General features: G+C 41.5%; 3 protein-coding genes across 17 annotated transcripts in view; 2 read left to right on the top strand and 1 right to left on the bottom strand.

Moving 5' to 3' along the window:
• Window positions 1-17,233, top strand: part of TOM1L1 (target of myb1 like 1 membrane trafficking protein) — a 63,345-nt gene extending 46,112 nt beyond the window's left edge. For 5 of the 6 annotated variants that reach the window (XM_004041313.5, XM_019027682.4, XM_063706256.1 and 2 more), the window contains 5 exons: window positions 2,493-2,544; window positions 4,758-4,863; window positions 5,287-5,368; window positions 15,842-15,903; window positions 16,509-17,233. In XM_004041313.5, coding sequence (XP_004041361.2) covers window positions 2,493-2,544; window positions 4,758-4,863; window positions 5,287-5,368; window positions 15,842-15,902 — 301 coding nt within the window. In that variant the 3' untranslated portion in view covers window position 15,903; window positions 16,509-17,233. The remainder of the gene's footprint in view (window positions 1-2,492; window positions 2,545-4,757; window positions 4,864-5,286; window positions 5,369-15,841; window positions 15,904-16,508) is intronic. The other variant, XM_063706257.1, reaches the window with a different exon arrangement.
• On the bottom strand, window positions 7,144-24,038 carry COX11 (cytochrome c oxidase copper chaperone COX11). Of its 3 annotated transcripts, XM_019027684.4 has the most exons (5): window positions 23,557-23,922; window positions 19,965-20,120; window positions 18,577-18,702; window positions 8,912-9,010; window positions 7,144-7,358 (listed from the first exon to the last, which is right to left on the bottom strand). In XM_019027684.4, the coding sequence occupies exons 1-5, from the start codon at window positions 23,920-23,922 to the stop codon at window positions 7,305-7,307; spliced, it is 801 nt and encodes a 266-aa protein (XP_018883229.2). In that variant the 3' UTR covers window positions 7,144-7,304. The 3 variants fall into 3 exon arrangements, with proteins under 3 accessions (XP_018883229.2, XP_018883228.2, XP_004041359.3); XM_019027683.4 differs by having other exon boundaries at window positions 7,144-9,010; XM_004041311.5 differs by lacking the exons at window positions 7,144-7,358; window positions 8,912-9,010 and adding an exon at window positions 16,480-18,186 and having other exon boundaries at window positions 23,557-24,038.
• STXBP4 (syntaxin binding protein 4) overlaps window positions 23,989-25,691 on the top strand; it is a 280,286-nt gene continuing 278,583 nt past the window's right edge. For 4 of the 8 annotated variants that reach the window (XM_055388706.2, XM_055388709.2, XM_063706253.1 and 1 more), the window contains exon 1: window positions 23,990-24,091. The gene's annotated coding sequence lies outside the window, so the exon portion shown is untranslated. Of the gene's footprint in view, window positions 24,092-25,691 lie in introns of all 8 variants that reach the window. The other 4 variants (XM_055388705.2, XM_004041309.5, XM_063706252.1 and 1 more) reach the window with 2 other exon arrangements.

Raw genomic sequence — 25,691 nt, 5'->3', positions numbered from 1 at the left:
TCTACATTCATCGGAGTTGCAGTTCTTCTATAGATAATGTATTGTGGTTCTGTCTGCTTTAAATAATTTTTCTTTTTATCCAATTTTGAACAGTTTGATTACAATATGTGGGGTATGGATTTCTTTTGTTTCTTTCTCTTGGGGGTTGGCTGAATGTATTAGTTTCCTGGGGCTGTCATAACAAATGACTGCAAACTGGGTGGTTTAAAACCACAGAAATTTATCTCACAGTTCTGGAGGCAAGAGGTCTGAAATTCAGCAGAGTCACACTCCCTCCACAACTATTACTGGGACATCTGTTCCCTGCCTTTTCCAGATTCCGATGACTTGTGGGTACTCCTTGGATTTCTTAGCTTTTGGTCATGTCACTCCAATTCTTGCCTGTACCTTCACCTGGCTTTTTCCTGTATGTGTCCCAAATCTCCCTCTGCCTTTCTAAGGTGATTTGTCATTGGATTTATGGCCCACCCAGATAACACAGGATGGTATCCTCATCTTAAGATCCTTAGTTACATTTGCAAAGACCATTTTTCCAATTAAGATAACATTTATAACATTCACATATTCTGAGAATTAGGACATGAGCATAGCTTTTGGGGGGCCACCATTTAACCCACTAATGGAACTTCTTGAATGTGGTTTGTGGCTTTATGTCTTTCACCAAACTTGTGATGTTTTTAGTCTTTCTTTTTTTCAGAACTACAGTCTTTCTGCTCTCCTGCTGGAACCCTGATGACACAAATTTTGACCTGTGCCATTGTCTCATAGGTGTTTGGGGTCCTGTTTGTTTCTTTGTTTTACTCTTTGCTTCTCTCTGTTTAGATTGGACACTTTCTGTGATTTATGTTCAAGTTCACCGACTGTTTCCTCTGTCATTTTCATTTTGCTATTGAGCTCATTCTGTTAAGTTTTTTTTTTTAATTCAGTTATTGTAGTTTTTAGTTCTGAAATTTCATTTTGGTTCTTTATATCTTGTGTTTTTGCTGAGACTATTTTTCAGTTTTTTTTTTTCTAAAGATTGTTTGCAGTTCTTTGGAGCGTGTGTACAATAGCTGCCTTAAATATCTCTGAGATAATTTCAACATCTGTGTCCTCTTGGCATCAATATCTGTTATTGTCTTCTCATGCAAGTTGAAGTTTTCATGGTTCTTCATATGCCTCATAATTTTGGATTCTATCTTGGGCATTTTTAATGTTTTATTAGGAGACTCTTGGTCTTAATTTAAATCATATCAAGAATGTTGATATTTTGATTTTAGTATGTAAACAACCTGGCTAGATTCATTCCACAGTTTTAGCCTTCTTCTATGGGCGGTGGCTCCAATGTCAGCTACATTTTCAAAGCCTTTGCAGTGCCATTCAAATATGTCTCATCTATGTTCCATCCTGTGGTCAATCTAAGGTGGCAGGTTGTTTGTTCACTTCTCACCGTTTTTGACATCGTGACTGAGATGGGATCCATGCATGCCCAGGTCAGGGGGTGAGCTCAGTATTTCATAAACAACTTCATGGGGTTGTTTTCCTGAGTCCTCCATCATCGTGATTTATCTGGTACTTTCTAGTTTCCTGGGACTCCCCTTTTTGCTTCTCCAGTCATAAAGCTGGAGCTTTAGTTACCCTATGATACCACACATTTCCTTGACTATGCTTATGTCTGACTAAATGGCAGGACAGAAAGGAAAAAAGCTGTGGGTATCACAGCTCCTATTGAAGAGAAAGATTCTTCTGTGTTTCAATTTCCTACAAGTCCCATTGCCTTGGCTGTCGCTACAGCCACTTTGGGGTTGCCTGTGGTTTGGGTTGTGAGAAAACAGAAGAGGACAAAAAAGGGACAAGAGATTTCCACATTCTGAGTGTTAGGATTGTTTCCCTTTCCTGCTTCTTGAGTGAGAATGAGAAGCCTTCTCCTAGAGCTCTGTCTGTTCTCATTGATGCCTGGGGTTCAGACTGCATTGCATTTGCTCAGGAAATATAAAGGGGCAAAAAACGGTAAATTCACCAACAGTTCAGTGATACTTGAATTCTGGTCTTCTTTCCCAATCAGGCTGCTCCTATTATTCAGAGTCCTCAAATACTTGCTCTATGCATTCCGTCCACCTTTAAGTGACATTCAGTGGAGAGACAGAGTGCAGTACGTTTGCTCCGCTTTATCCTGGACCGGAGACCTCACAGCTTTCTTCTTAACCTGTGTTCTATACTACTTCTTATCCTTTAAGAAACGATGGGGTGGTAGCTACACTGATGGAAAGACTAAAGGCTCTGTTCTTAGTGTTCCATGCACACTCCACAGTCTCAGGGCTCCCACCGCCCATGGCATCATAACCTGATGTGCACTAAAACCAATTGTTTTATAAACAGTTATTACAAAATGACACTTTATGCGGTCTGAAGGTACCTTTTAGGTTTTGTTTTTAGACTAGGAAAATTATCATACTTTTTGCATTTGTGTTCTCACTGTAGGGTAATCATTCTGTGTTATCACACTATCCTAGGTTTGCCCAAAGGAACAGCCAAAACCTCACCTCAAGCCACGCAAATGATAACGTAAGTAACAAAACTCTTTTCTAGCAGTGCATCTAGTCAGCAGATTATTGTGGCCAGAAAATAACTCATGGTCATTAATTCCCATGTTCTGCTCAGTATTGTGTTGATGCGCAGCCCCTGTTAGCAAGATGGTTAAGGATCAAAATTTTTTTGGAGTTTGTATTTGCTATCTCCACTTCCTTTCCTTGTATTCTCTTTGACAGACTTCAGACATGCTCTTCTACCACTCTATGGACATAACTCTTGTCAAGGTCACTGGTGACTTCTGTATTGTGAAATTTAGAACTGCAGTTCCATAGTCCCTCATTTTATCAGCAACAAATGACAAAGTTGATCACTTCCTCCTTCTTGCACACATGGCTTTCAGACACCAGTCACTTTGGTTCTTCTCCTGCCTCATTTTCATTTCTTCTCCATCTCTTTTGCTGGCTCTTCCTCCTCTACTGACCTTTTCTTGTTGGAGACCCCAGGGATCAGGCTTCAGACTTTTCTATCTACATTCATTCCTCTGTGGTCTTTTGGTCTCATATCTTGAAATAACCATTCAATTTTTGACAACCTACAAGTTTGTATCTCTTGTAGCCCAGACCCCTTCTCTAAACTCAGAACTCATATATCTACTTTCCACTTAATGTCTCCTCTTGATTTCTTCCCAGTCTCCACTCTCAACCTGCCCTTCCTGCAGACTTGCCACCTCAGTCAATGGCCACCCTGCTCTTTGCTGCATAGGTCAAAAACCTTGGGTAATAGCGCTTGACATCCACCTTTTTACTTTTACTTTTGCCTTTTACTTTTAAAATATGTCAATTATCCAGCCACTTCTCACCACCTCCACTTCTGCATCTTAGTCCAAGTCACCATCGGATGGACATTGCAGTGGCCTCTAAGGGAAGCCCTGTTTCAACCTTTGCCTCCCTTCGCATCCCTCCCACCCACCTCATAATCTGTTCTCAAAACAAAAACGGGGGCATTCTTTTTTAAAAAGTGAAGTCATATTATGTCACTCATTTGCTCAAAACCCACCTGTGATTTTCTTCCTCACTCCGTTTTACTCAGTAAATGCCTGAAATGCCGATCTGACCGCACCCGTCACCTCTCCGGCTCACCTCCTGCCCCTCTCTACCTTGGCTCACTCTATTCCAACCACACTGGCCTCCCCCACTTCAGAGACTGTGAACTTGTGTCCTCTCCAGTAACCAGAAGACTCACTTTAGTCAGGCTCTGCTTAAACGTCCCCAGTGATGAGACATTTCCTGACCACGACCTATTAGAGCAGTATTCCACCCAAGTCTCTCTTCCACCCACTACTCTGCTTTTATATTATAGCACATGCCATTGGATATCTGTTCACATTTGTTGATTGTCTGAGTCATGAGGGCAGGAACTTGGTCTGCTTTGTTTATTGCTTTATTAATAGTGCCTGGCAGCTGGTAGGTGGCCAGGATATATTTGTGGAGTGAATAAGGAAAATTATGAGAAGAGATATTTCTAATTAAGATTCTAATATTTTATCAATCCTGATTTTGTTGTGTCACTGAGTGCCTCTCTGTAGATTTTAAATTTTTTTTTCCTACTCAAGGCTGAGATTTTATATTCAGAGTGAAACAACAGAGAATCTGGCCTGAGCCATTGAATCTGCTTCATTTTTAAAAGCAGTATGTTTTTTTTTTCACAGTTTCTATGGGAAATGGGGTGCATTAGGCATAAAACCAGACAAAAATATAGTAAATTCTTGTTTTTGAGACAGGGTCTCATTCAGTCACCTAGGCTAGAATATATAGCATGATCATATGATCATAACTCACTGCAGCTTCAAACCCCTAGGCTCAAGTGATCCTCCTGCCTTGGTCTCTGGGGTAGCTGGGACTACAGGTGTGAGCCACCATGCCCAGCTAATTTTTTTTTTTTTTTTTTTGTAGAGCTGGGGTCTTGCTGTTGCCTAGGCTGATCTTGAACTCCTGGGCTCAAGTAATCCTCCCACCTATCCTCCCAAATTGCTGAGATAACAGGCATGAGCCACCATGCCCAGCAGAAAAGTAGTAAATCTCATAAGTGATTATTACCTAAAAAAACTAAAGTAATAATTAAAAACGCCTTATTCTTGTCCAGTTCAAAGTTCTTGGAACAATGTACTTGGAAGTATAGGAGTCTCAGTAATAAAAGAAAAGCTTAATGTAAAATGTTTATATGAACATGTGTTATGCTTTCTTCAGTTTCTGGAACATTCAAATTCAGTGTTTCTACAGCCAGTTAGTCTACAAACCATTGCAGTAGCACCATCAAACCAGAGTCTGCCACCTTTGCCCAGCAATCATCCAGGTACATGGGACCTTATTATTCGCATCAAATAAGGAAACTTATGAGAATATATGAGTCTGCCAGAGATTCATTGGTAACTGAAAACAGGAGAAATTAGAGGTGCTCTTTTGTATTTTTAAGCTAATGAAACAAATTCAGGGCAGATACCATTATGACTGACTTATAAGAGACTGTAAAAATGCTTGTGTTAAACTGAGTATTGTGTTTTGAATGCTAAGGTAAATGAATCTTTAGTTGAGGTTTGGAAACCTTTTTGTTACATACAGATTTGTTGAACTTGGGAGTAGCATTGGAACACCAGTCTGTTTTGGTTGTGTTTATTAGGATCTAATATTTGAAGTCTAAATTATAAAAAGAATATCAATTGCATGTACTCCTCGAAAAGCACAATATATGTTTACTGGTCTCTTTTTTTGCCTAAAGCGATGACAAAAAGTGATCTCCAGCCACCTAATTACTACGAGGTAATGGAGTTTGATCCCTTAGCTCCTGCTGTCACTACAGAGTAAGTCATTTACAAAATGATTAATTTATTTTTTGTCTTGGTTCCCTTTGATAGCAGAGCTAACAGGGCTTCGTTATACATTTAACTTTGTTTAGGTCTTGGCAGAAATTGATGGCCTTATTAAAAATGCCTTATGAGGTTTTATGGCAGCTGTTTCTCTTAATGGTCTTATCGTTCCGGCCTTGTGACTAAAAAATAAAAATGCTGGGGTTGCATGTTAAGAAATAACTGGAACTAACCTGCTTAATGGACTCCTCATAGATCCCTTGGCAGAAAGTCATGTTCTCTTTAGCTTGAGAAGGGTACTAGTCACTGATTGGTGACATAAGTTTATGCCACATTGATGGAATATTTTAGCTGCTCTTTATGAACTGATCCAAAAAAATCTTATATTAGAACTTGTTTTTAGTCTTCTAAAACATTAGTACAACAATTACTTTTTACTTAAAATCCTTAAAGCAACATTTTATGATTTCATATTGGTCAAGATATATAAATATTAATGGAATGGTAAGGTAATAAGAACTTTAATATACTTTGAGTGATTGAAGGTTACCCCCAAATTGTTAAAAATTATTCAAGCACGTTTATTGGAAATCATTGTTCAGAAACTGACAGACTACAGGCTGTATCTTGCTTGCAGTTGTTTGTTTGTTTTTGACCTGTGCAGAATTTAAAATGTGCATTTTAAAAATTAATTGCTGGTTTGGGAAACTCTCAACCATGTTTTTCATCAGCTCTCACTCTAATATAACAATGAATGCAGAGACTTCTGTGGCCCCCAAATATGTGAGGATTTCTCTCCATCAGCAGGCAAGCAATGAATTCTACAATGGACACCAGCCGGGTGTCCTCTGATTCAATTCCAACATCATCTACCTGGAGATAGTGTCAGACCCCACAGGTTGAGAGCTCAGTCCCCACCACCCCCATACCTACCTTCCCAGACACCAGTCACAAGCCTGGGCCTCTAAACTCAGGACTGACTGGCTTCAAGTTGGGGTTCCCATGACTGCTTCTTTGGGTTTGATTAGTTTGCTGGAGCAGCTCACAGAACTCAGGGAAATACTTATATTTACTGGTTTATTATAAAGGACATTGCAAAGGATGCAGATGAAGAGATGCACAGGGCGAGGCATGCGGAAAAGGCCTTGGAGTTTCCGTGCCCTCCCTGGAGTCCCACCCTCCAGGTACCTCCACGTGTTCAGCTATCCAGAAACTGACCTGACCCAACCCCAACCCAGTCCTCTAGGGTTTTTAATGGAAGCTTCTTGATGTCAGCATTCCTTCCCCCAGGGTATAGGGCAGGACCCTCTCTAGGGAGGCTCTTATGACCCACAGTGAAAAAGATGGGCGATTAGAGTGGTGCCTTGGGGCAGGTGAAAGGAGGACTAGAGAAGGTCGAGAGATTCTGCTTCCAGAGGCTGGCTCCTAAGGCCTGACACACCCAACATTATAACAAAAGACTGTAACAAGGGCTATGGGAGTTGTGAGCCAGGAACCTTAGACAAAAACCAGTATGTATCATAAGACCACAGTTGCCAACAGCTGAAAACTCGGATATTTGAAAATAAAAAATCTGGACTTCTAGATCATTTAGATACTCTGTCAACACGAAGCCTGAATTTTTACGTGCTAGCTATGGGCTGGGGTTGAGTAGTAGCTATCTCCTTTACACAGGTAGGCTCTGCAGCCCCTCAGGCCCTGTTACCACCCAAAAAACCCAGGGTTCATTCACCTGGATAGTAACAGATATCTGACTCTCCACAAGGACACAGGTTTTGATCAATAGGAATTTTATTACTTAGCACAAGTAAATTCTTTAGGGGCCAGGATCAGAAAGCGTTCTTCTGTAACTTCTTCATGTTGACCAAGGACACTGTATCCAGAGATGTTAGAGGAGTGAAAATCTCTAGGCACTAAAACTAAATATGTTTTAGGGTCTCCCAGGATAGGTTGCAAAGGCACCTACAGTTGAAATTTTTCTAATCTGGAAGATACAAATTTTACGAAGAGGTTAAAGATGCAGGGACCAAACAACAGTACTAAGAGCAATAAAATTAGTGGCCTCATTAGGGGAAGAAACCAAGTAACACTTGGTATTGCTAATTTGAGAACTTCTCAAATAGAGTTAGAAGTATGGCTATTAGGCCTGGTGTGGTGGCTCACCCCTGTAATCCCAGCACTTTGCGAGGCCGAGGTGGGCGGATCACCCTGAATTCAAGATCAGCCTGGGCAACATGGTGAAACTCCGTCCCTACTAAAAATACAAAAATTAGGCAGGTGTGGTGGTGTGCACCTGTAGTCCCAGCTACTCAGGAAGGTGAGGCAGAAAAATCGCTAGAACCCAGGAGGTAGAGGTTGCAGTGAGCCCAGATCGTGCCCCACTGCACTCCAACCTGGGCAACAGAACGAGACTCTGTCTCAAAAAAAAAAAAAAAAAAAAAAAGTATGGCTGCTGATTAAAAGTGTGGAACCAAGAGGCTTGGGCATGAACCTTCCTAATGTTAACTTCCTGTTTCCCCTGAGGTATTTATTCAGGTACAGCAAGAGGAATTAATAACTGCACACTCTCCTCCTCCCTGTTCTGCTAAGAGGCAGTCTAATGCTATACAATTATCTAGTACTGCATTAGCCAAGGAGTCATATGAGGCCCCAAGTCTGGAACTTCCCCAGGAACTAGGGCCACCATGGCAATGCCATGGGCTCAGAACACCTCTATTCTGTCCTGATTTAGAGAAATTGTGGCTCCAAACTTAGTCAGAAGGTCTCTTCCCAAAAGGAGAATGGGACGTTTGGGGAACAGAAGAAAGAATGAGTCAAAGTTTTAGATACTATTTCATGGACCAGAGGCTCCAAGAATCTTTTATTTCATTTATGAGACACACCCCTTATATACATTTCCTCCTGGATAGGGTCCACTTTTAGTGATCAACACAGAAAACATGGCTACAGTGTTGATCAAAAACTCAGCTGGTGGCCGGGTGCAGTGGCTCATGCCTGTAATGCCAACACTTTGGGAGGCCAAGGTTGGAGGATCACTTGAGCCCAGGAGTTCAAGACCAGCCCTGACAGCATAACGAGACCTTGTCTGCACAAACAAACAAAAAAATTAGCCAGGTATGCCTTAGTCCCAGCTACTTGAGAGGCTAAGGTGGGAGGACTGCTTGAGCCTGGGAGTTGGAGGCTGCAGTGCACCATGATCATGGTGCTGCACTCCAGCCTGGGTAACACAGACCCTGTCTCAAACAAACGAAAAAAAAATCCAACTGGTTGCCCCCCTTCTTCTGTGTAACCTGGGGCTCCTTGGGGGAGATGTGGATCTTATTTTGAGGAGCCAGGCAGGGAGTCCCATGTCCCCATCCGTCAGTTTCTTGTCCAGTTACAGGGAACAGGTACCTCGGGCTTGTCCTCTTTCTTCCCTCTCTGGGGGTGATTTGGACATTCCCTTTTCTAGCATCCTTTCTGCTTCCAGTAAGCACATTGTTTGGGCCCCAGTATAGGCAGGCCCTGAGTTCCATGGTGGGGGCCCTGGTCACTCACCCATGCCATCTTCTTCCTGGGCTTCCTGAAGTAGTCTGTAGGGCTGCCGCATCTTCTTGTCTTCCTTTTCATCAGATGCCACATCTCTTTACTATAGACCTTAAAGGAGATGTCTACCAGTTGGAAAGGGGGAGTATGTGGATTTATTGCCACTTTTTAGAGTTTTCTCTGAATATCTGGGGCCTGAGAGATGACGTGAGATTAAAGTACTACTCAGCTTTTGGGTCATCTGGGTCCTAAGGGGTGTAATTCTGGAAGCATTCTTATTATCAATTTAGGAATGCTGATGGATTTTCATTAGGGCCTTGTTCTGTTTCTCTGAGATTTCCCCAATTGACCAGGGACTGGCTTGCTTCCCTCATACCTCTGAGAAGCATATTCCTATAATGATGAAGCTGCTCTTGATTCTTGTTATCACTGGGGTCCCAGTTTGGGTTGGCTATTGGGACTGACACCTCAACGGGCCAGGTCACCAGGTTATCAGCACACATATTGTCTGCCTCCTCCTTAGTTTTGGCCATGGTGGCAGATTTATCTTCTGCTGTGAGCAGGGTTGCTGTTACGGTCTGCACACCTGGCCAGGTGGGGTTATGTGTGGAGAATATTTTCCATATGAGAGTTACGAACTCTGGTGGGCTCACCCATAAACCCTTACTATGGGATTTCCAGTTATACAAGTCAACAGTTTTAAAAAACACATAGACCCGAGCAAAACCTCTTTCTCCAACAGGCATGCTCTGAGTGGCAACAGTCACCCTCCAGGGTTATATGCGTTCCCACTATGAGTGGTGCTCCCTGGCAAAGAAGAGTACAACAGGGGCCTGCTATTGCCATAGCAGGAGCCACAGCTGGCTCTGCAGTTTGGAGGGCCTCGCAAATACAGAACGGGCCCTTGCTTTTCCCTGGAGGTGCAGAGGGTACCATTTCCAAGAAGGTGGACTATGCCCCTGTATTGGCCAAGGTTCCAGTCCCCAAGTAGAGTTAGAGGGCCTCACTTCTCTTGGAGGGGGTAGTAAAGGGACTCTTCTTACTTGTTCCCTTCCCTATAGGCCCCCACATGACTGATGCTTCCTCTCCAGAGGCTTCTAGAATTGGCAATATAGTTCCCTTTGGCCAATTTACATATTCTGCATTTCATTTGCAGGGCAGGGTTTTGATAGAGGGCCATAAAACATTGGGCCATAAAACATTGCATATAGGGTATTTCTTCCCATTTACCACGTTTCTTGCAAAAAAGTCCAATTGGAGAGTTGCAGTAAGTGACCCATGTTCAGACCATCTCTTCTGATCTACGGAATACTGGGGCCAGGCTGTATTACAGTAATATATCATTTGCTTTTTGGTCATGGGTGGATATGCAGTTTCCATTGCCAGAGGAGGCACCCTAACAAGCTCTCCTTCCAAGACCTAGTTCACAACATTCTACTGTCTCTGCACAGTTTGAGGGGCTTCCAAACTCTGGAGATTAATGATGACACAAATCCCACAACTCAGCTTGAATACTTCTGGTCCTCTTTGCTTGCCACCATGCAAAGCCATCCAGAGGTCCTGGGAAGCTGAGAGGATAACAGGGATTTCCTTTCCCTGGATCATGTTCAGTCCGGGCAGCCTCCCAGGAGATCTCATGGAGACAGTGAAGTAGTTCTGGATCCAGCTCAGGTGGTGGGGAGGTAGGTAAATCAATCAAGTGAGTGAGGTGTTTCCTCAGAGAAAGCACACACACTGTTCATGTAACCTTTGTATCACTGCATTCTGGTTCCAGGGATCATGATCCCACCAAAACTGCCCCCTTTGAAACTTGGGTCTCCTCATCAAACTAACAGCAGTCCTTCTGTGACTGCTGCAAAACAAAGCCTGATATTTTAGGGGTTGCCACAGACTAAGGGTAGAAGAATCCAGACTTCATATTCATTCAGGCCACAGACAAGTAAGAATATTGAGCCCTACAGTTATACCAGATAGGCAACAAAGCCTGAAGACAAGCATCCTTGTCTTTGTGTTGGGGATTCCCCTTGTTAAAACGATGGTGATGTCTCTCAGTCTCCCAGACCTGAAAGAAGGAACTTCTTTTTCTCAACAATCCTGGATCTTGACCTAGGTCCTAATCCTGACAACCCAGAATCCTAATGATCATAACCCAGACCACTCTTTTAGTAGTTCATGGAGCTGCTGCTTTGAAGAAGCACCGAGCAAAAGGTCTGGGCTCTAGGCAGCCGCTTCCACTCTCCCAGAGAGGTCTTGTGGTGCTGGTCAGTGGACTACACTAGACACCAGGTCAGGGGTTCCAAGGCCCTTCTCTAGTCTCCTTCTTGGCAACTGAGGTGAGTTGGCCCACGCATGCTTCCATATCCCACTGCTTTGCCTGCCAGGAGCCTATAAGGGAGGTCAAGTCAGGGCTCAACCCTGGGTCTCATCTGGGGTACCAGACTTGTTACCCCTAAAAAAACCTGAGATTCATTCATCTGGTAATAGACAACTCTCCATGAGAACACAGGTTATTATTATTTTTTCTTAACAGGGTCTCACTGTGTCACTCAAACTAAAATAAAGTGGCATGATCATGGCTTACTGCAACCTTGACTTCCCAGGTTGAAGCAGTCCTCCCTACTCAGCTTCATGAGTAGCTGAGACTATTGGGGTGCGCTTCCATGCCTGGCTATTTTTTTGAGACAGAGTGTCACTCTGTCATTAGGCTGGAGTACAGTGGGGGTGATCTCGGCTCACTGCAACTTCTGCCTCCCAGGCTCAAGCAATTCTCATGCCTCAGCCTCCTGAGTAGCTGGGGACTACAGGCATGTGCCACCACGCCCGGCTAATTTTTTGTATTTTTAGTAGAGACAGGGTTTTGCCATGTTGCCCAGGCTGGTCTCGAACTCTTGGTCTCAAGTTCATCTGCCCGCCGCAGCCTCCCAAAGTGCTGGGATTACAGGTGTAAGCCACCGTGCCCAGCCTTTTAATTTTTTCTTTTTTATAGAGAAGGGGGGTCTGTGTTGCCCAGGCTAGTTTTGAACTCCTGGGCTCAAGCAATCCTCCTGCCTCAGCCTTCCAAAGTGCTGGGATTATAGGCATGAGCCACTATAATCAACCAAGAATGCAGGCTTTGAGCAATAGTTTTATTACTTGTCACAAATAAAGCACTGGGCATAGTCTCCAAAGCAGGAAAGTGACAGGAGGGCTTTATGGGGTGATAGAGAGGGAAGAGGGTATGTCATTGCATGGAGAGGGGTTGCAGTTGTGCAGATGCAGTGAGTCGTTATTTCAGCACACAGGTCACATGTTATGGTAATGAAGCTGTAGCATCTCCCAGGGTGAAGATATTAGCATGGTAATGAGGAAAGTACACTGGGATCCATCTGTAAATTGCTGAGGTCTGTCATGAGCTGGTTTAAACCAGCTAGCTGGCTGCATTCCACACAGGGTTTAGGGAAAAAAGCAGGTGATTACTCAAGTTGATTGTATTCCTATAGTCCCTGGAGACCCCTCCTATCTGCTTCCAGCCCCACCAAACCCTCTGCATCTCTTCTTTGGCTGACATGTGTAGACATTTGATATTCTGGTCCCTGGTTTAATCCCTCAATGTAATGGTTGACTTAATTTATGAGCAGATGTTAAGGGACTTCCCTTAGGAGTCCACTATGTATTTTTTCCTAACTCAGGTTTGAGAAATTTCTCTAAGTCATTCTGCCTGATAGAGTAGATATATCACTGATCATATTAGTGGTTTAAGAAACTGGCACTTAACTAGGTATGCTTTCTAGAAACGTTTTTTTTTATCAGTTTCTCCATCCAAACAGGTAGTGGAAAAGTTCTTGATTATATTCAAATTAGGAGATTGCTGTATGTAGATACGGCAGTGTCACAGATACTGGAGGTGGGAGAGACAGTAAAAAGCTGGAGAGGTGAAGCTTTGGAACTCTTTTATCACTGTGATGGGTCTTTCTTTCTGGGGGTCAGAATGTCTCAGTTCTTTTGAAAGTCCCATGAAATTCAGGGACTTTTCTCCAAGGAAAAGCACAGAATCTTGCAGGAAATTGACTGGGTTTTTTCACATCACTGGTTGTCCATGAACCCCAGGTTGACAATTTTTGCTCTACCAGGACAAACAGTATGTTTATGAAGATACACACGATTCATTAATTTCAATATTAAGTGTCAGGAACTATGACTGGACTAATTTATAATTCTGAACAAGAAACATGCTCCCTTGTCCTCACAGAGGTTAAATGTAGCATGGATACAGAAATTAGACAAATCACCAAATACATGTTTACAATTTGTGTTAATGTTATGAAAGAATATGGCAACTTGAAAGTTTGTAACAGAACTAATTTAAATGGGGATTAGAGAAAGCTTCAGGTAGCATTAAAGCTGAGGCCCGCAATTCTTAGTTAAGTGAAAAGTTTGGAAATGAGTATTGGAGGCCCAAGGAACAACCTGTACAAAGACCCAGAGGACAGAGTTCTGGCACGTTCAAGGAAATGGAAATGCTAAAACCAAGAGTAAAGAAAGTTAACAGGGAGCTCAGTACCAGATGAGGAAAATGTAATTTGGAAGCAAAGAGGAGTGAGTACAACTATGAAGAACAGTGCTAGGGGCAGACAAGTAAGATGAGAACTGAAAACTAGATAATGGATTGGAGATCATTGATGATTTTAGTAAAAGCTACTTTGATGGACTGATGGAGACAGAACCCAAATTTCAGTGCATTTGAAAAGCACATGAGAGATTAAGTAGACACAGTAAGTACAGATAACTTCTTAGAACTTAAATATGAAGCAGTGATGAAAACGGGTTTGGGGCCGGGCACGGTGGCTCACGCCTATAATCCCAGCACTTTGGGAGGCCAAGGCAGGCGGATCGCCTGAAGTCAGGAGTTTGAGACCAGCCTGGCCAACATGGCAAAACCCTGTCTCTACTAAAAATACAAAAATTAGCCAGGCGTGGTAGCGGGTGTCTGTAATTCCAACTACTCGGGAGGATGAGGTAGGAGAATCGTTTGAACCCAGGAGGTAGAGGTTGCAGTGAGCTGAGATCCCACTATTGCACTCTAGCATGGGCAACAAGAGTGAAACTCCATCTCAAAAAAAAAAAAAAAAAGAGGGGTTGGTAGCTAGAGGATACTAAGGCATTTACAACAAGAAGAGATGGAATTAAAGGCTGTACTTTGTATAAAATGGGAGACATGGGAGACGCTGGAGAATCTGTGAATGTTGAAGAATAGGATCTGGCATAGAAGGAGAGGTTGAAGACTCAGGAAGGGAAGAATAACTGAACGGGTCAAGTGCTTCAGAAGCCAGGAATAGACAGGATCACAGAAATAACGGACAATACAAATGAAGATAAATTTGAAGATTTAGTGATGGGAAAATGAGGAAGTTTACATATCAAGACATTTAATGTATTAAGAATGCAGTTTCTACCAGAGAGTTTAGAGGTTTGAGGAGAGTGAAGAAGACTGAAATCGTTTTGAGGGAGATGAGACCAAACTTTTTAGGGAAACATTAAAATTGTAGCACCATTCTGGGGCCTTATGAACTTGGTGATCATGGTTTCATAGCGCTGTGATTTTTGAGATTTTTCCTCAGCCATGTTTTGCTATACTGTATATATGAATGTTGTGCTTTCAGGTATATTTTCCAGCTACAGACATATGTAAGACGCATATAAAGAATTGAATGGGCCCGGCATGGTGGCTTATGCCTCTAATCCCAACATTTTGAGAGGCTGAAGTGGAAGGATCACTTGAACCTGGGAGGTCGAAGCTGCAATAAGCCATGATTGCACCACTGCACTCCAGCCTGGGTGACAGTGAAACCCTGTCTCAAAAAAAAAAAAAAAAAGAAAAAAGAAAAACGAATGAAGGATGTCATTGAAAAAATACAATATAAAAAAAGTACAGAAATGACAGTGATGAGCTATAGATGGCTGAGGAGTCTGGACTGTAATCACATAGTTTAAATAAGCTGGAAGATTAATTTTTTTTTTTTTTTTTTTTGAGACGAAAGTCTTGCTCTGTAGCCCAGGCTGGCATGCAGTGGCACGATCTCAGCTCACTGCAATCTCCGCCTCCTAGGCTCCAGTGATCCTCCGACCTCAGCTTCCTGAGTACCTGGGACCACAGGTGTGTACCACCACACATGGTAATTTTTATGTTTTTTGTAGAGATGATATTTTGCCATGTTGTTCATACTGGTCTTGAAATCCTGGACTCAAGCGATCCACCCGTCTCAGCCTCCCAGAGTGCTGGGATTATAGGTGTGAGCCACTGCACTTGTCCTAATATTTTTAAAAAAAGTTTGAAACCAGAAGAAACTGAGGAGTTTTTTTAAGCAAAACATAAACTGTCCAAATTTGAGCCATATTTCTCATTTCAATCACAAGAAAAAATTAATTGGTTCTATAAAATACATACTTTTAAGAGACATAGGAATTGCAACAATAAGGCCGGGTGTGGTGGCTCACACCTGTAATCCCAGCACTTTGGGAGGCCGAGGCGGGTGGATCACCTGAGGTCAGGAGTTTGAGACCAGCCTGGCCAACAGGGTGAAACCCTGTCTCTACTTAAAATACAAAAAAATTAGCTGGGCATGGTTGTGTGTCCCTGTAATCCCAGCTACTCGCGGGGCTGAGGCAGGAGAATCACTTGAACCTGGGAGGCAGAGGTTGCAGTGAGCCAAGAAAGCACCATTGCACTCCAGCCTGGACAAAAGAGTGAGACTCTGTCTCAAAAAAAAAAAAGAAAAAATGAAGTGCAACATTAGAATTTAAATAAACTAGAATACACACTTCAGGGCAGAGACTTATTTTTACTCATATATAGCCTGAACTCCAAAACCAGCTCAATTTTTAATTACAGTGCTGGCAGTTAAAAACCAAAATAGCACTTTGAAATTGATACATAACCCTTTTGCTGTGATGGCTTTGTTTCAGAGCTATTTATGAAGAAATTGATGCTCACCAGCACAAAGGAGCTCAAAATGATGGTGACTGAGGTAAAGACTTCAACTTATACAACTTAATTCCATATTCCATACAATTTCAGTATAATTATCACTTTACATATTTAGTATTTATATTTTGTAAGGGCCATCTGAGTCTGACACTTTGAAATATGAGTTCCCCTGAATCATTCAAATTGTGCTGAACCACTGTTCACTAATGAGTCATTCTTTGTGATTTTCTCATCTGTAAGTAATAAGGCTTGGGAATACAGTAGTTTATGGTATAGAAATATTAATGCTAACAAAATAGATGAGCAATAGGAGTAGCACTGAAATCAGGCATTTGTCTTTCATATGCAGTTAATACTTGTTAACCGGTACCAGTAGACCCATTTACCATTAGTCCTCCAAATAGGTCTGAGTTTTTCCTATTTTCAGCACTACTAATCCCATGTATTTACTATTTAATGGTCACCAATGAACTATCAAAACTTATTTATTCCCCTTATACCCTCCCCTATGGAAGAAACACATTCTTACCTTTCTTCTACTAGACTGTGACTCTCCAGCCTCCCAGTAAAGACAAGAGAGTTATCAAGGAATGGGGAAAGAGAAGGACAGGATGAATACTGGCTATTTTCTTCTCTTTATTTTAGAAGAAAGTGGATGATCAGCTCACTACCACATCAAAGGTGCCAACTCTCTAAAACGTAGACTCTGTGCAGCTTTGAAGCCTGGAAGACAATACCTACCAACATGTCAAAGCCACGGTGGCACATTTCTGCTATAATGAAGATTAAATAGAATAACAGTTCCAGGATAACACTGATTCCTGACAACAGCGTGAGATTTCAACAGAACTTGTTTGGAACAAATACTCACTTAAAACTTCAGCAGAAGAAAAATTACTTAGTCCTTAGGCCAACCAATTTAACTGCAGTGTCATATGTTTCACAGGCCTTCCTACATTTAGAAATCGTCACACAGCTGTGATAAGAGTAGATTATTTTACTATGAAATAATTCTGAATAGATGAAAGCATAAAATGTGAGAAACCGAATGTATTATTCAGGAAGAATACTGAGTGCCTTCATTTAACTAAAGTTGAATGTAAAAGTCAATTTTGCACTTCTTTATAATCCTCTGGTTTAGAATTATAAATTGTTAAAACCTTGATAATTGTCATTTAATTATATTTCAGGTGTCCTGAACAGGTCACTAGACTCTACATTGAGCAGCCTTTAAATATGATTCTTTGTAATGCTAAATAGTCTTTTTTTCTCTTTTTACTGCAACTTAATATTTCTATTTAGAACACAGAAAATGAAAATATTTAGAATAAGTTGTACATTTGATGACAAATAAATCACTATTAAAATAATTTAATACTTTTTTTTTTTTAACAAACGTTTGTTTCCAGAACTTTTGATGTCAGTAAATCTTCACAATCCCACCTGTACATTTTAACATTCATGGACTTGTAATGATGATGCTTTGGCTAACAGCCTAGTAGATGTATTTTATTTCAATTTTATGATACTGCAATTTCAAAGTAATTATTCAGAACTCTGAATATAAAATAGCCCTAAACCTTAAAGGACAAATGAAATTTGAAATAAGAATTTAAATCTTTGGACAAGCTGTTAGGGCTTAGTGACTCCTCTTCTACTTTGAGCTTTTAAAATACTGACTATTCATAATGAAGGAAAATAGCAACCAACTCTTTTAGACACAATAAACATGGTCAGAAGTTCTGGCCTATGACTTGAAACAAATAACCCTGAGCATACATTTTTGAAAAACATTGTCAGATTCATTGCTCTAAGTATGAAGAGTTAATAATCTGGAAGGGAATTATGGAATTAAGCTGAACCCATGCCTGCATATTTAAAAAACAAAGCAGCTTATTTTAATAGTATCAAACTCTTCAGTATGGTATTGAATAGTCAGTCATATATTCTAGCTAGGCATGTGAGTTTCTTATGATAAAAGCTGAACTTGTTCTCTCAACTTTAAGTGAAATAAATTAGTTGAGAAAAAATATTTAAAATATAAGCCTTCATATTATTGTACAATATTTCTCCTTTGAGAAGACAGGATATATGATTTTCCCAAAAATCACAACTTTGAAGGAAGACTTAGTTGCTGACTTCAATTATATCCTGGAACTGGCAACTTGTGCCCTTCCTTTGCTTCAAAAAAAGTGTAAGAAAGAGTGATAAGATCAACTTTAATCATTCTTGGATCTTCAGCAAATTCAGGATCAATGTAGAAAAACACTGGCATATCTACTTCCTCTTGGGGATTAAGCCTTTGTTCTTCAAAACAGAAGCACTGGAAATTATAGAAAGATTTTAATAACATTTATATTCTCGTATTACATAACAGAAACTATACAGTTCTTTTATCTTAGCATTCCAGTACACTTCGTGATTTTAATAAGCATACTATTAAATACACAGTTCTGTGATAAATTAAGAGCATCTTTTCATCTCAATGAGTTCTGCTTTAAGGATGAAGAACAAATTCTAATCTTAAAAGCAGATATCCATTTGGTTTGGTTCTCAATCTCTGCATAGCAGGTATAGATAGTGAAGAAAAATAGCTTGATGTTTAGAAGAAATTCGTTTTCAGAAATCACAAGATCTACTAAAACACTAAGTTTCATACTAAACCGTTTCATGTATCTTTATCATATTCTGTAAAGTTTACACTTTGATGTACCTGTATTTTATTGAAATACTGTCCAGCTTCAAATGGAACAATATTGTATGTAGAAATTCCAATTACTGGTTTGTCAGTAGGATTCTTAGCTCTGTAAAACGCCAGTGCAGTCTCTCCTGGCACCACCTGTTTTAAAGAATATATATATTATCAATACTTTGAATCTCACAAAGTTCCTCTTTTCCCTGCTAAATTAGTCTCATTATTTTGCTTATTCATCAGACCATAATACCTAATCTAATGTAGGGTTCAGCAAAATAAACTGTGAATATTACCCATAAACATATCTGAGTTTAAAAACTTACTTGCATATGTCAATGAAGAACCAATGTTCTAATATCCATAATTAGTTATGAATTGTCCTCTTGTATATTTGAGGTCTTCAAGGAATAATCTGCAAATTACATTATTTAAAATGTGTCCAAGCCAATCATATCACAGCCCTAGCCCAACTTTTCTGTAACACTTATACCTGAATGTCATGATTATTTTTTTTAAAAAGATACCAACATTAAACTTACCTTAAAATCAGAATAAAACTGACTGACTAGAACCTTTATTATGCCACAAAGTGTTAATACTTTGTTTGGAGAAAATAAGGAAATAGCAAGGCTTAAAAAAATTTTCCAAAGGATATTCTGTCACTTGTACCAATTCAGCCACTAATACCTTTGTATACTACCATGTAATTGGATAAGATTCATAATCATAACCTATAAAATCTTTATTAAGAGATTCAGTCATGTTTACTAAACTGGGCAAGCACTAATATTTATAAGGCTTTTCCAATATGGGTTGAAATTAACTCACTCTGGCTAATCCTCAATTAAAGAGATTTCAGTTAAAATCTTTCTTACAGTTAAAATTTTAGGAAAGCGGTTAGGTATAGTCTCAGTCTCACTGGAGTATAACATAACTATTTACTACTTATTGATTATTTCAAAGGCCCTCAATTTGTTTTCTTTTAGAAGGACAGGGATACTTTTGATATAAACCAGTAAACTACTCATTGTAACCAATGCTTTTCCACATTTTTCCCATGTCTTCTATGCCTGAGGAAAAGTCAGGAAGCTATATAGCCTGACGGTTACTGCTACTCCCAACTGTTTCACTCATCTAAACTTAATTTCAAAATACTGACAGGTTCCATTACTATAAATTTTTTTATTCCCATAGACTACTTTTTGATAGTGCTTTACACCTAATGTAACAGAATTTATACTTTTAACTTTTAAGTTACATGATAGTAAAAATCAGTTTGGAACAAGGGAAAATGCCATGTTTTATTAGAATCATAGTGTTAAAATTAGTCCTCTGACAGTTTAAGTGATGAAAGAAAGGAATTTACATGAATAAAGTAATCTTTTAATGACTGGTTAGTCACTTACATATATTTCTGTTTGCTGAGGTCTAAAGTTCCACTGGAGACTTGCATGCACATCTGCATTAAAGCTAATTTTAATGATTCGATCTTTAACAGGCACCATGTTTTCAATCTTGTCTGAGGCATGACCTGCAACTGCTGATCCTCCAAGTCCAGTAGTCTAGAAAAAGATACCAAATATGTTAAACAATACTTTTAGGTGTTGATGATCTATTTATTTGATAAAAGTTTAAAAACAATGTAGTATTTATAATCCATTTGGAGCCAAGTTTACATATGGTAACTGACCATTTCTGTAACTATGTCAAGAGTCTGACTACTTTTGGGATGTCATGAGCCTGTATTTGTTAAAGTCATTCCTATTTTTCAGCAATCCCTTGGTTACCTGGCATGGTCAAAAATGAGTCTGGGAAAAGCAGGTTCACTAGATAAGTCAACTATTATCACTGATAGTCGAACTCACAATTTCCAGCTTAGCCATTTATAAAAAACACATTTCCCTTTATTGCTATTATTTCATTAATAGAAATAAAATTTACCCATGACCTTGTAATTCCACTGAAAATACTTAATTCAATTTTTCCATATTCCTGTCTGGTCCTTTTCCATATCACAGCTTTTATAATCCAAATAAGATTGTAGCTTCACTTTTATTAACATTCTGCTTTTCTAAGGTATCATAGGTATTTTCCCACGTTGGTTAATGTTTTTGAATCTTTTCTGTACTTCTCTTTATAGTAGAGCTTTTATATAAATCACTAATCAGAGTACCTAATCCCTATGGCCACAGAAATAATCATAGGGCATCAAGAGTATTTGTGTCTGACATTTCTTTTATTCATGACAGTTATTTCCTTGACATCACTTTAAAAAAAGCCCTTACCCAGCACTTTGGGAAGCCACGGGGGGCTGATCATGAGGTCAGGAGATGGAGACCATCCTGGCTAAGACAGTGAACCCCCGTCTCTACTAAAAATAGAAAAAAATTAGCCGGGCGTGGTGACATGCGCCTGTAGTCCCAGGTCTACTCGGGAGGCTGAGGCAGGAGAATTGCTTGAACCCGGGAGGCGGAGGTTGCAGTGAGCCGAGATCACACCACTGCACTCCAGCCTGGGCAACAGAGCAAGACTCCATCTCAAAAGAAAAACAAAACGCCCTTACTTCCAAGGTCATCTTTCTTCTGATACTTGAGGTTGCCAGAATTCTGATTTCTGGATAATTTGCCTGTTACTATGCTAGGAAAAAAAAACAAAAAACAAATTTGAGGCTAGGGGAAGACTCCCAGCAAGATACAGTGTTTTAGCATCCTCTGTTTGTTACGCAAGTCAACTAACTTCATTTGACTGCCATGCAACATTACTGAATTACATTATATCCCTAAAAGATGCATCAGAGGGCAAGCCTTTATCCTTGTTTATCCTTCTGCCTGAGTGCTGTGTTTAAGATGTAACTTCTTTTCCTAAAAAATTTAAGTCACTTAAATAAAAATACTTTTAAGTGTCCTCCCTCAATAAAGATTCCAATATAGTCTTTGAATATGGGTTCTTCAAATTTCTAAGTTCAATGCCTAAAGTAAAATAGACAAAAAGACTAGAAAACAGCACTAAAAAGATGTCCTGGTCTCTATTCTAGTTGTGCCACTAGCTCTAAGAACCTGATAGATTACAAATTACATTTGGCTTCCTGATCTATGATTGCATGTGGGCACATTTCACACGCAGTATTATCAGTTATTTCAATTTGGGGCAGGGTTTCTCAATCTTAGAACTATGGACATTTTGGGCTGAATAATTTTTTGTTGTTTGGGGGTGAGGCAGTGCTTTGTTGGTTATTTAGTAGCATTCCTAGCCTCTACCTATTCGATGCCAGTAGCACCCTATACCCCCACCTCCATGTTGTGACAACCAAAAATGTCTTCACACATCGCTAAATGTTCCCTGAGGGGCAAAAATCACTCTCCTCCAGCCCCTGGCGGTCTGAGAAGGATCTAGATTTGCTGATTTGGATTCAGTTCTGCTTATGATTTAACCAACTGGTAGTTTTAGAATTCATGCTTGGGCTTGGTTTCTGATGAAAAGTAATTCACATTCTATACTCATCCTCAAAATCAACTATTGCACATTCCCACATAAATGCTGGCATTAGGAGACTATGCCAGAAAAGAAAAGTCCTTTTGTCTTCTGCTTCATCATCTAAAAGAAAGGTAAATTGATTTCCACAGGCTGGGCATGGTGGCTCACGCCCGTAATCCCAACACTTTGGGAGGCCAAGGCAGGAGGGTCACTTGAGCCCAGGAGTTGAGACCAGCCTGAGCAACATAGGGAGACCTCGTCTCTACAAATTTAAATAAATAAACGTGCACACACATACACACACACACACACGGAAAGAGTGAACTCCAGCTAAGAATACCAGTCATGGTGTTAAAAAAACAATCCCCAAACTTTCCTGCACGCTGGAATCACCTAAAACATACTTGACAATTACTGATGCCTGGTTCCCACTGTGGCCTTGTGATAAAATGGGTAATGTGTGTGGATTTTTAGAAGCTGTCCAGGTGATTCCCAATGTTGCTGCTGTACAATGAATTTTGGGAGCCACTATCTTAAACACTTACTGAATCACTTGTGGCATGATTTTTAAACCGAAATTCCTGTCCCTACCCTAGACTTCCTAACCAGAATCTCTAGGGTAGGGGATCCGTGGAACGTGTATTTAAGGTTAAGCTCCATAGGTGATCCTAATGCCCAGCCAAAGCTGCAAATTATTAGCTAAGAACAAAGGAGAAATCTCTAAAATACGTGAAACTTGTCTTTGCCTGTGGTTCTCAAAACTTGGCCTCAAAATCAACTACAGGACTTACTAAAATATAGAGTGCTGGTCCCACTCCCCTTCTTCTCCCCCCCCTCCCCACCCCGTGTTTCTGACTCAGTCCTGGAGTCGGGCCCTAGAATTTGCACTTTTAACAGGTTCCCGGGTGATGTTGATGCTGCCGGTCCTGGGCGCCACACTCCCAGAACCGCTGCAATGTACTTAACAGTTTCCAGGTTAAGTACATTACAGTTATATATTAACAGGGGTGGGGCGAGAGAGCCTCAAAGGCCTAATTCATGCCTCTTTGTATGGAGGAACTGCTAATCCCAGTTTAAGCCCAAGAAACACGAGTAGTCCAATTTCCAGAGTTACCCTTAGCACATAAAGCACATGTGGTTTGCAGAGTGAATGTATGAATAATATACATTTTAAAAGCGTGTGTGCGCAGGAGGGTAAGGCAGACTGCTAGATACCCGGTTAGAGGCTGCGGACCTTTTTTTTTTTTTTTTGGGCGAGGTGCAGTTCATAGATCAGGGGTTTCACTCTGCAGCATGGTATAAGCACAATCACTAAGAAGAACTGGGTGCTACTTGCAGTTTTGCCACCAATTTCTTTGGTGACTTTGGGTGTTAAGTGACTGTTTTGAACCTCTCTCCTCTTAGGTAGATAATATCGGAAACCTCTTCCACCTACGACCCGCAGAGCGAGGGCTTGTCCCGGGATTTGTCTTGCACCCCCACCGCTCGCGTCTGCGCCACCCTGCGGGCGGCGCCGGCCCCTACCTGGCAATAGAGCCGATAAAGGGGTACGGCAGCGTAGGACGCCCCCAGCATGCCCACGGCGACAGCTGCCACGTAAGTGAGCGTCGTCTTGTTCTGCCGCCGCCGCTCCTCCTCCTGCGCGCGCGTGAAAGGGTTCGAGCTCTTACGCCGCCGCGGCGGCTGCACTGCTGGATGCCGGGCTTGAAGGCTGCAGCGCTTCCATGTCCCAAGCCACCTCAGTCCTCTCTCGGCACCTCCTGTCCCACTCCACTCTGGCCTAAGAAACGGCTCCACCCTCTCTGCAGCCCTGGTTGGAGACCCAGGGTGGATCCAGCGCCAGCCACAGAAAGCGATGGGCCTCCATCCAGGACGCCAGAGCCCTCCCATAACCTTCTGAACTAACACCCACCCGCCTCTCAGGGACGAGAGGTCAAATCTCGCGAGGCATGCTCCGTCTCGCGAGATCTGGGTTGAGCCTGCCGCAGCCTTGGCTACCAGGCTCCTCAGGTGGCAGCGCTTGCAGTCGGGCTACGGAGGCCGGGTTGCCAGATTACGGGTAAGTTTGCGTTTTGCTTTGTGACTGTTGCTCCCACTTCGCTTCTCGCCAGAACGTCTCTTAACGTTTAGGAAAATGCGTTTCGCCCGTCCGCGTGCAAGCTTGCCATCACTTGGGGTTGTGCTTGTGATCTTTATTTATAAACTCCACCAGCCTTTGTCTCGACCCGGCAGCCCCGGCGACGCTCTCCCGCGGTCTTTTCTCCTGGTGTCCCTTGGCCGCTGGCTCCTGTGCTCACTGCCCTGGACTTGGTTCAAGTATCACCTCTCTCAGGAAGCCTTGCTGCGTTAACCGCAGCCCTCATGGGCACCCACGACACCTGCATTTTCTCAGCCCGTGGGCAGTCGGCTTCCCCTGCTCTGATGCCCCTTACAACTTGCCCAGTGGAAAGCACCACAGCTGGAGCAGGAGGGAGGCTGTCACGCTGAAGTTTGTTCTGGAGAGAGTGACCAGGATAGGAGGGCCATTTAAGGAGAGACTGAAAGAAACGAACCCCGTGGGAGGATGTAATAGCTTTCTTCAGTTGTCCCACAGGACGAACTCGAGGGGGGCAGACAGCGTAGCGGATTTTACTGTGTTAGAAGGAAGCATCTTTCTAGAAACTATAAAATAGCAGTTAAGAGCTCAGGTTCTGAGGTTAGGCGGTTCTGGATTTTTACCCGGGCCCTCACCATGGCCCTGTGCCCTTAGGTCAGTTACTTGTCCTCTCTAAGACCTGGTGCCCTTACTTGTAAAATGGAAATCAGAACAGTAAATGAGAATATTCATATAACGTCTTTCATGATGACTGAGGCATAGTAAGAATGTAATTAAAAATTAGGCTGTATTTCTACTTGCTACGTGGCCATTTCTAATGGCCAGAGCAGGTATAATTATCCCCACTATGTGGATGAGGAACTTGGAGGCCTGAGAAATTTTAACTAGTCATTCGACATTTTATTTATTTATTGCCCTCTCAACTGTGGGCCTGACACCAATCGACCTGCTGGCGCTATTGCACAGTACAAGTTGGGAGATCACTTCAGTGATGGAGTGTCCTTTCTGCTGAGGGACTCAGAAAATAATCAAGTAATAGTTACCGAAATAAGGGAATTTCAGATAACAATCAGTGCAGTGAAGACAATGGAATAACATAGTATGATTGACAGTCATGAGAAGGGGTAGTAAAGTAAGGACCTTTTGAAGAGGTGACATTTGAGTTTAGACCTGAACGATGATAAGGAGCTACCTACTCAATAACAATTCCAGGCCAAGCAAAGGCCCAGGGGAAGGAAAAAGATAGAATGATTGAAGAACAGAAAGAAGGCCACTGTGTTCCCAACATAGCAGAGTGGAAAGTGGTAGGAAATGGGGTCAGAACAGGTAACAAAGGCCTGGTAATACCAGCCTTCTAAGCCATGTCCAAGGGTTTGGATTTTATTCTAAAAGTAATAGGAAGCTATTGGAATGTTTGACGCATACAAGTGATGTGATCTGACTCACATTTTTGAAAAGATATTGATTACTTTGTGGAGAATGGATTAAAGGTAGAGGGAGGAATGGAACTAGAACAATTAGGAAGCAATTGCAGTAGTCCACATGAGTTATGATGGTCACCTTG

The sequence above is a fragment of the Gorilla gorilla genome, chromosome 4, assembly GCF_029281585.2.
Source record: "Gorilla gorilla gorilla isolate KB3781 chromosome 4, NHGRI_mGorGor1-v2.1_pri, whole genome shotgun sequence".
Lineage (NCBI taxonomy): Eukaryota > Metazoa > Chordata > Mammalia > Primates > Hominidae > Gorilla > Gorilla gorilla.
Note: the sequence above shows the minus strand (reverse complement) of the source record. Positions and strands in the feature narration are given on the sequence as shown.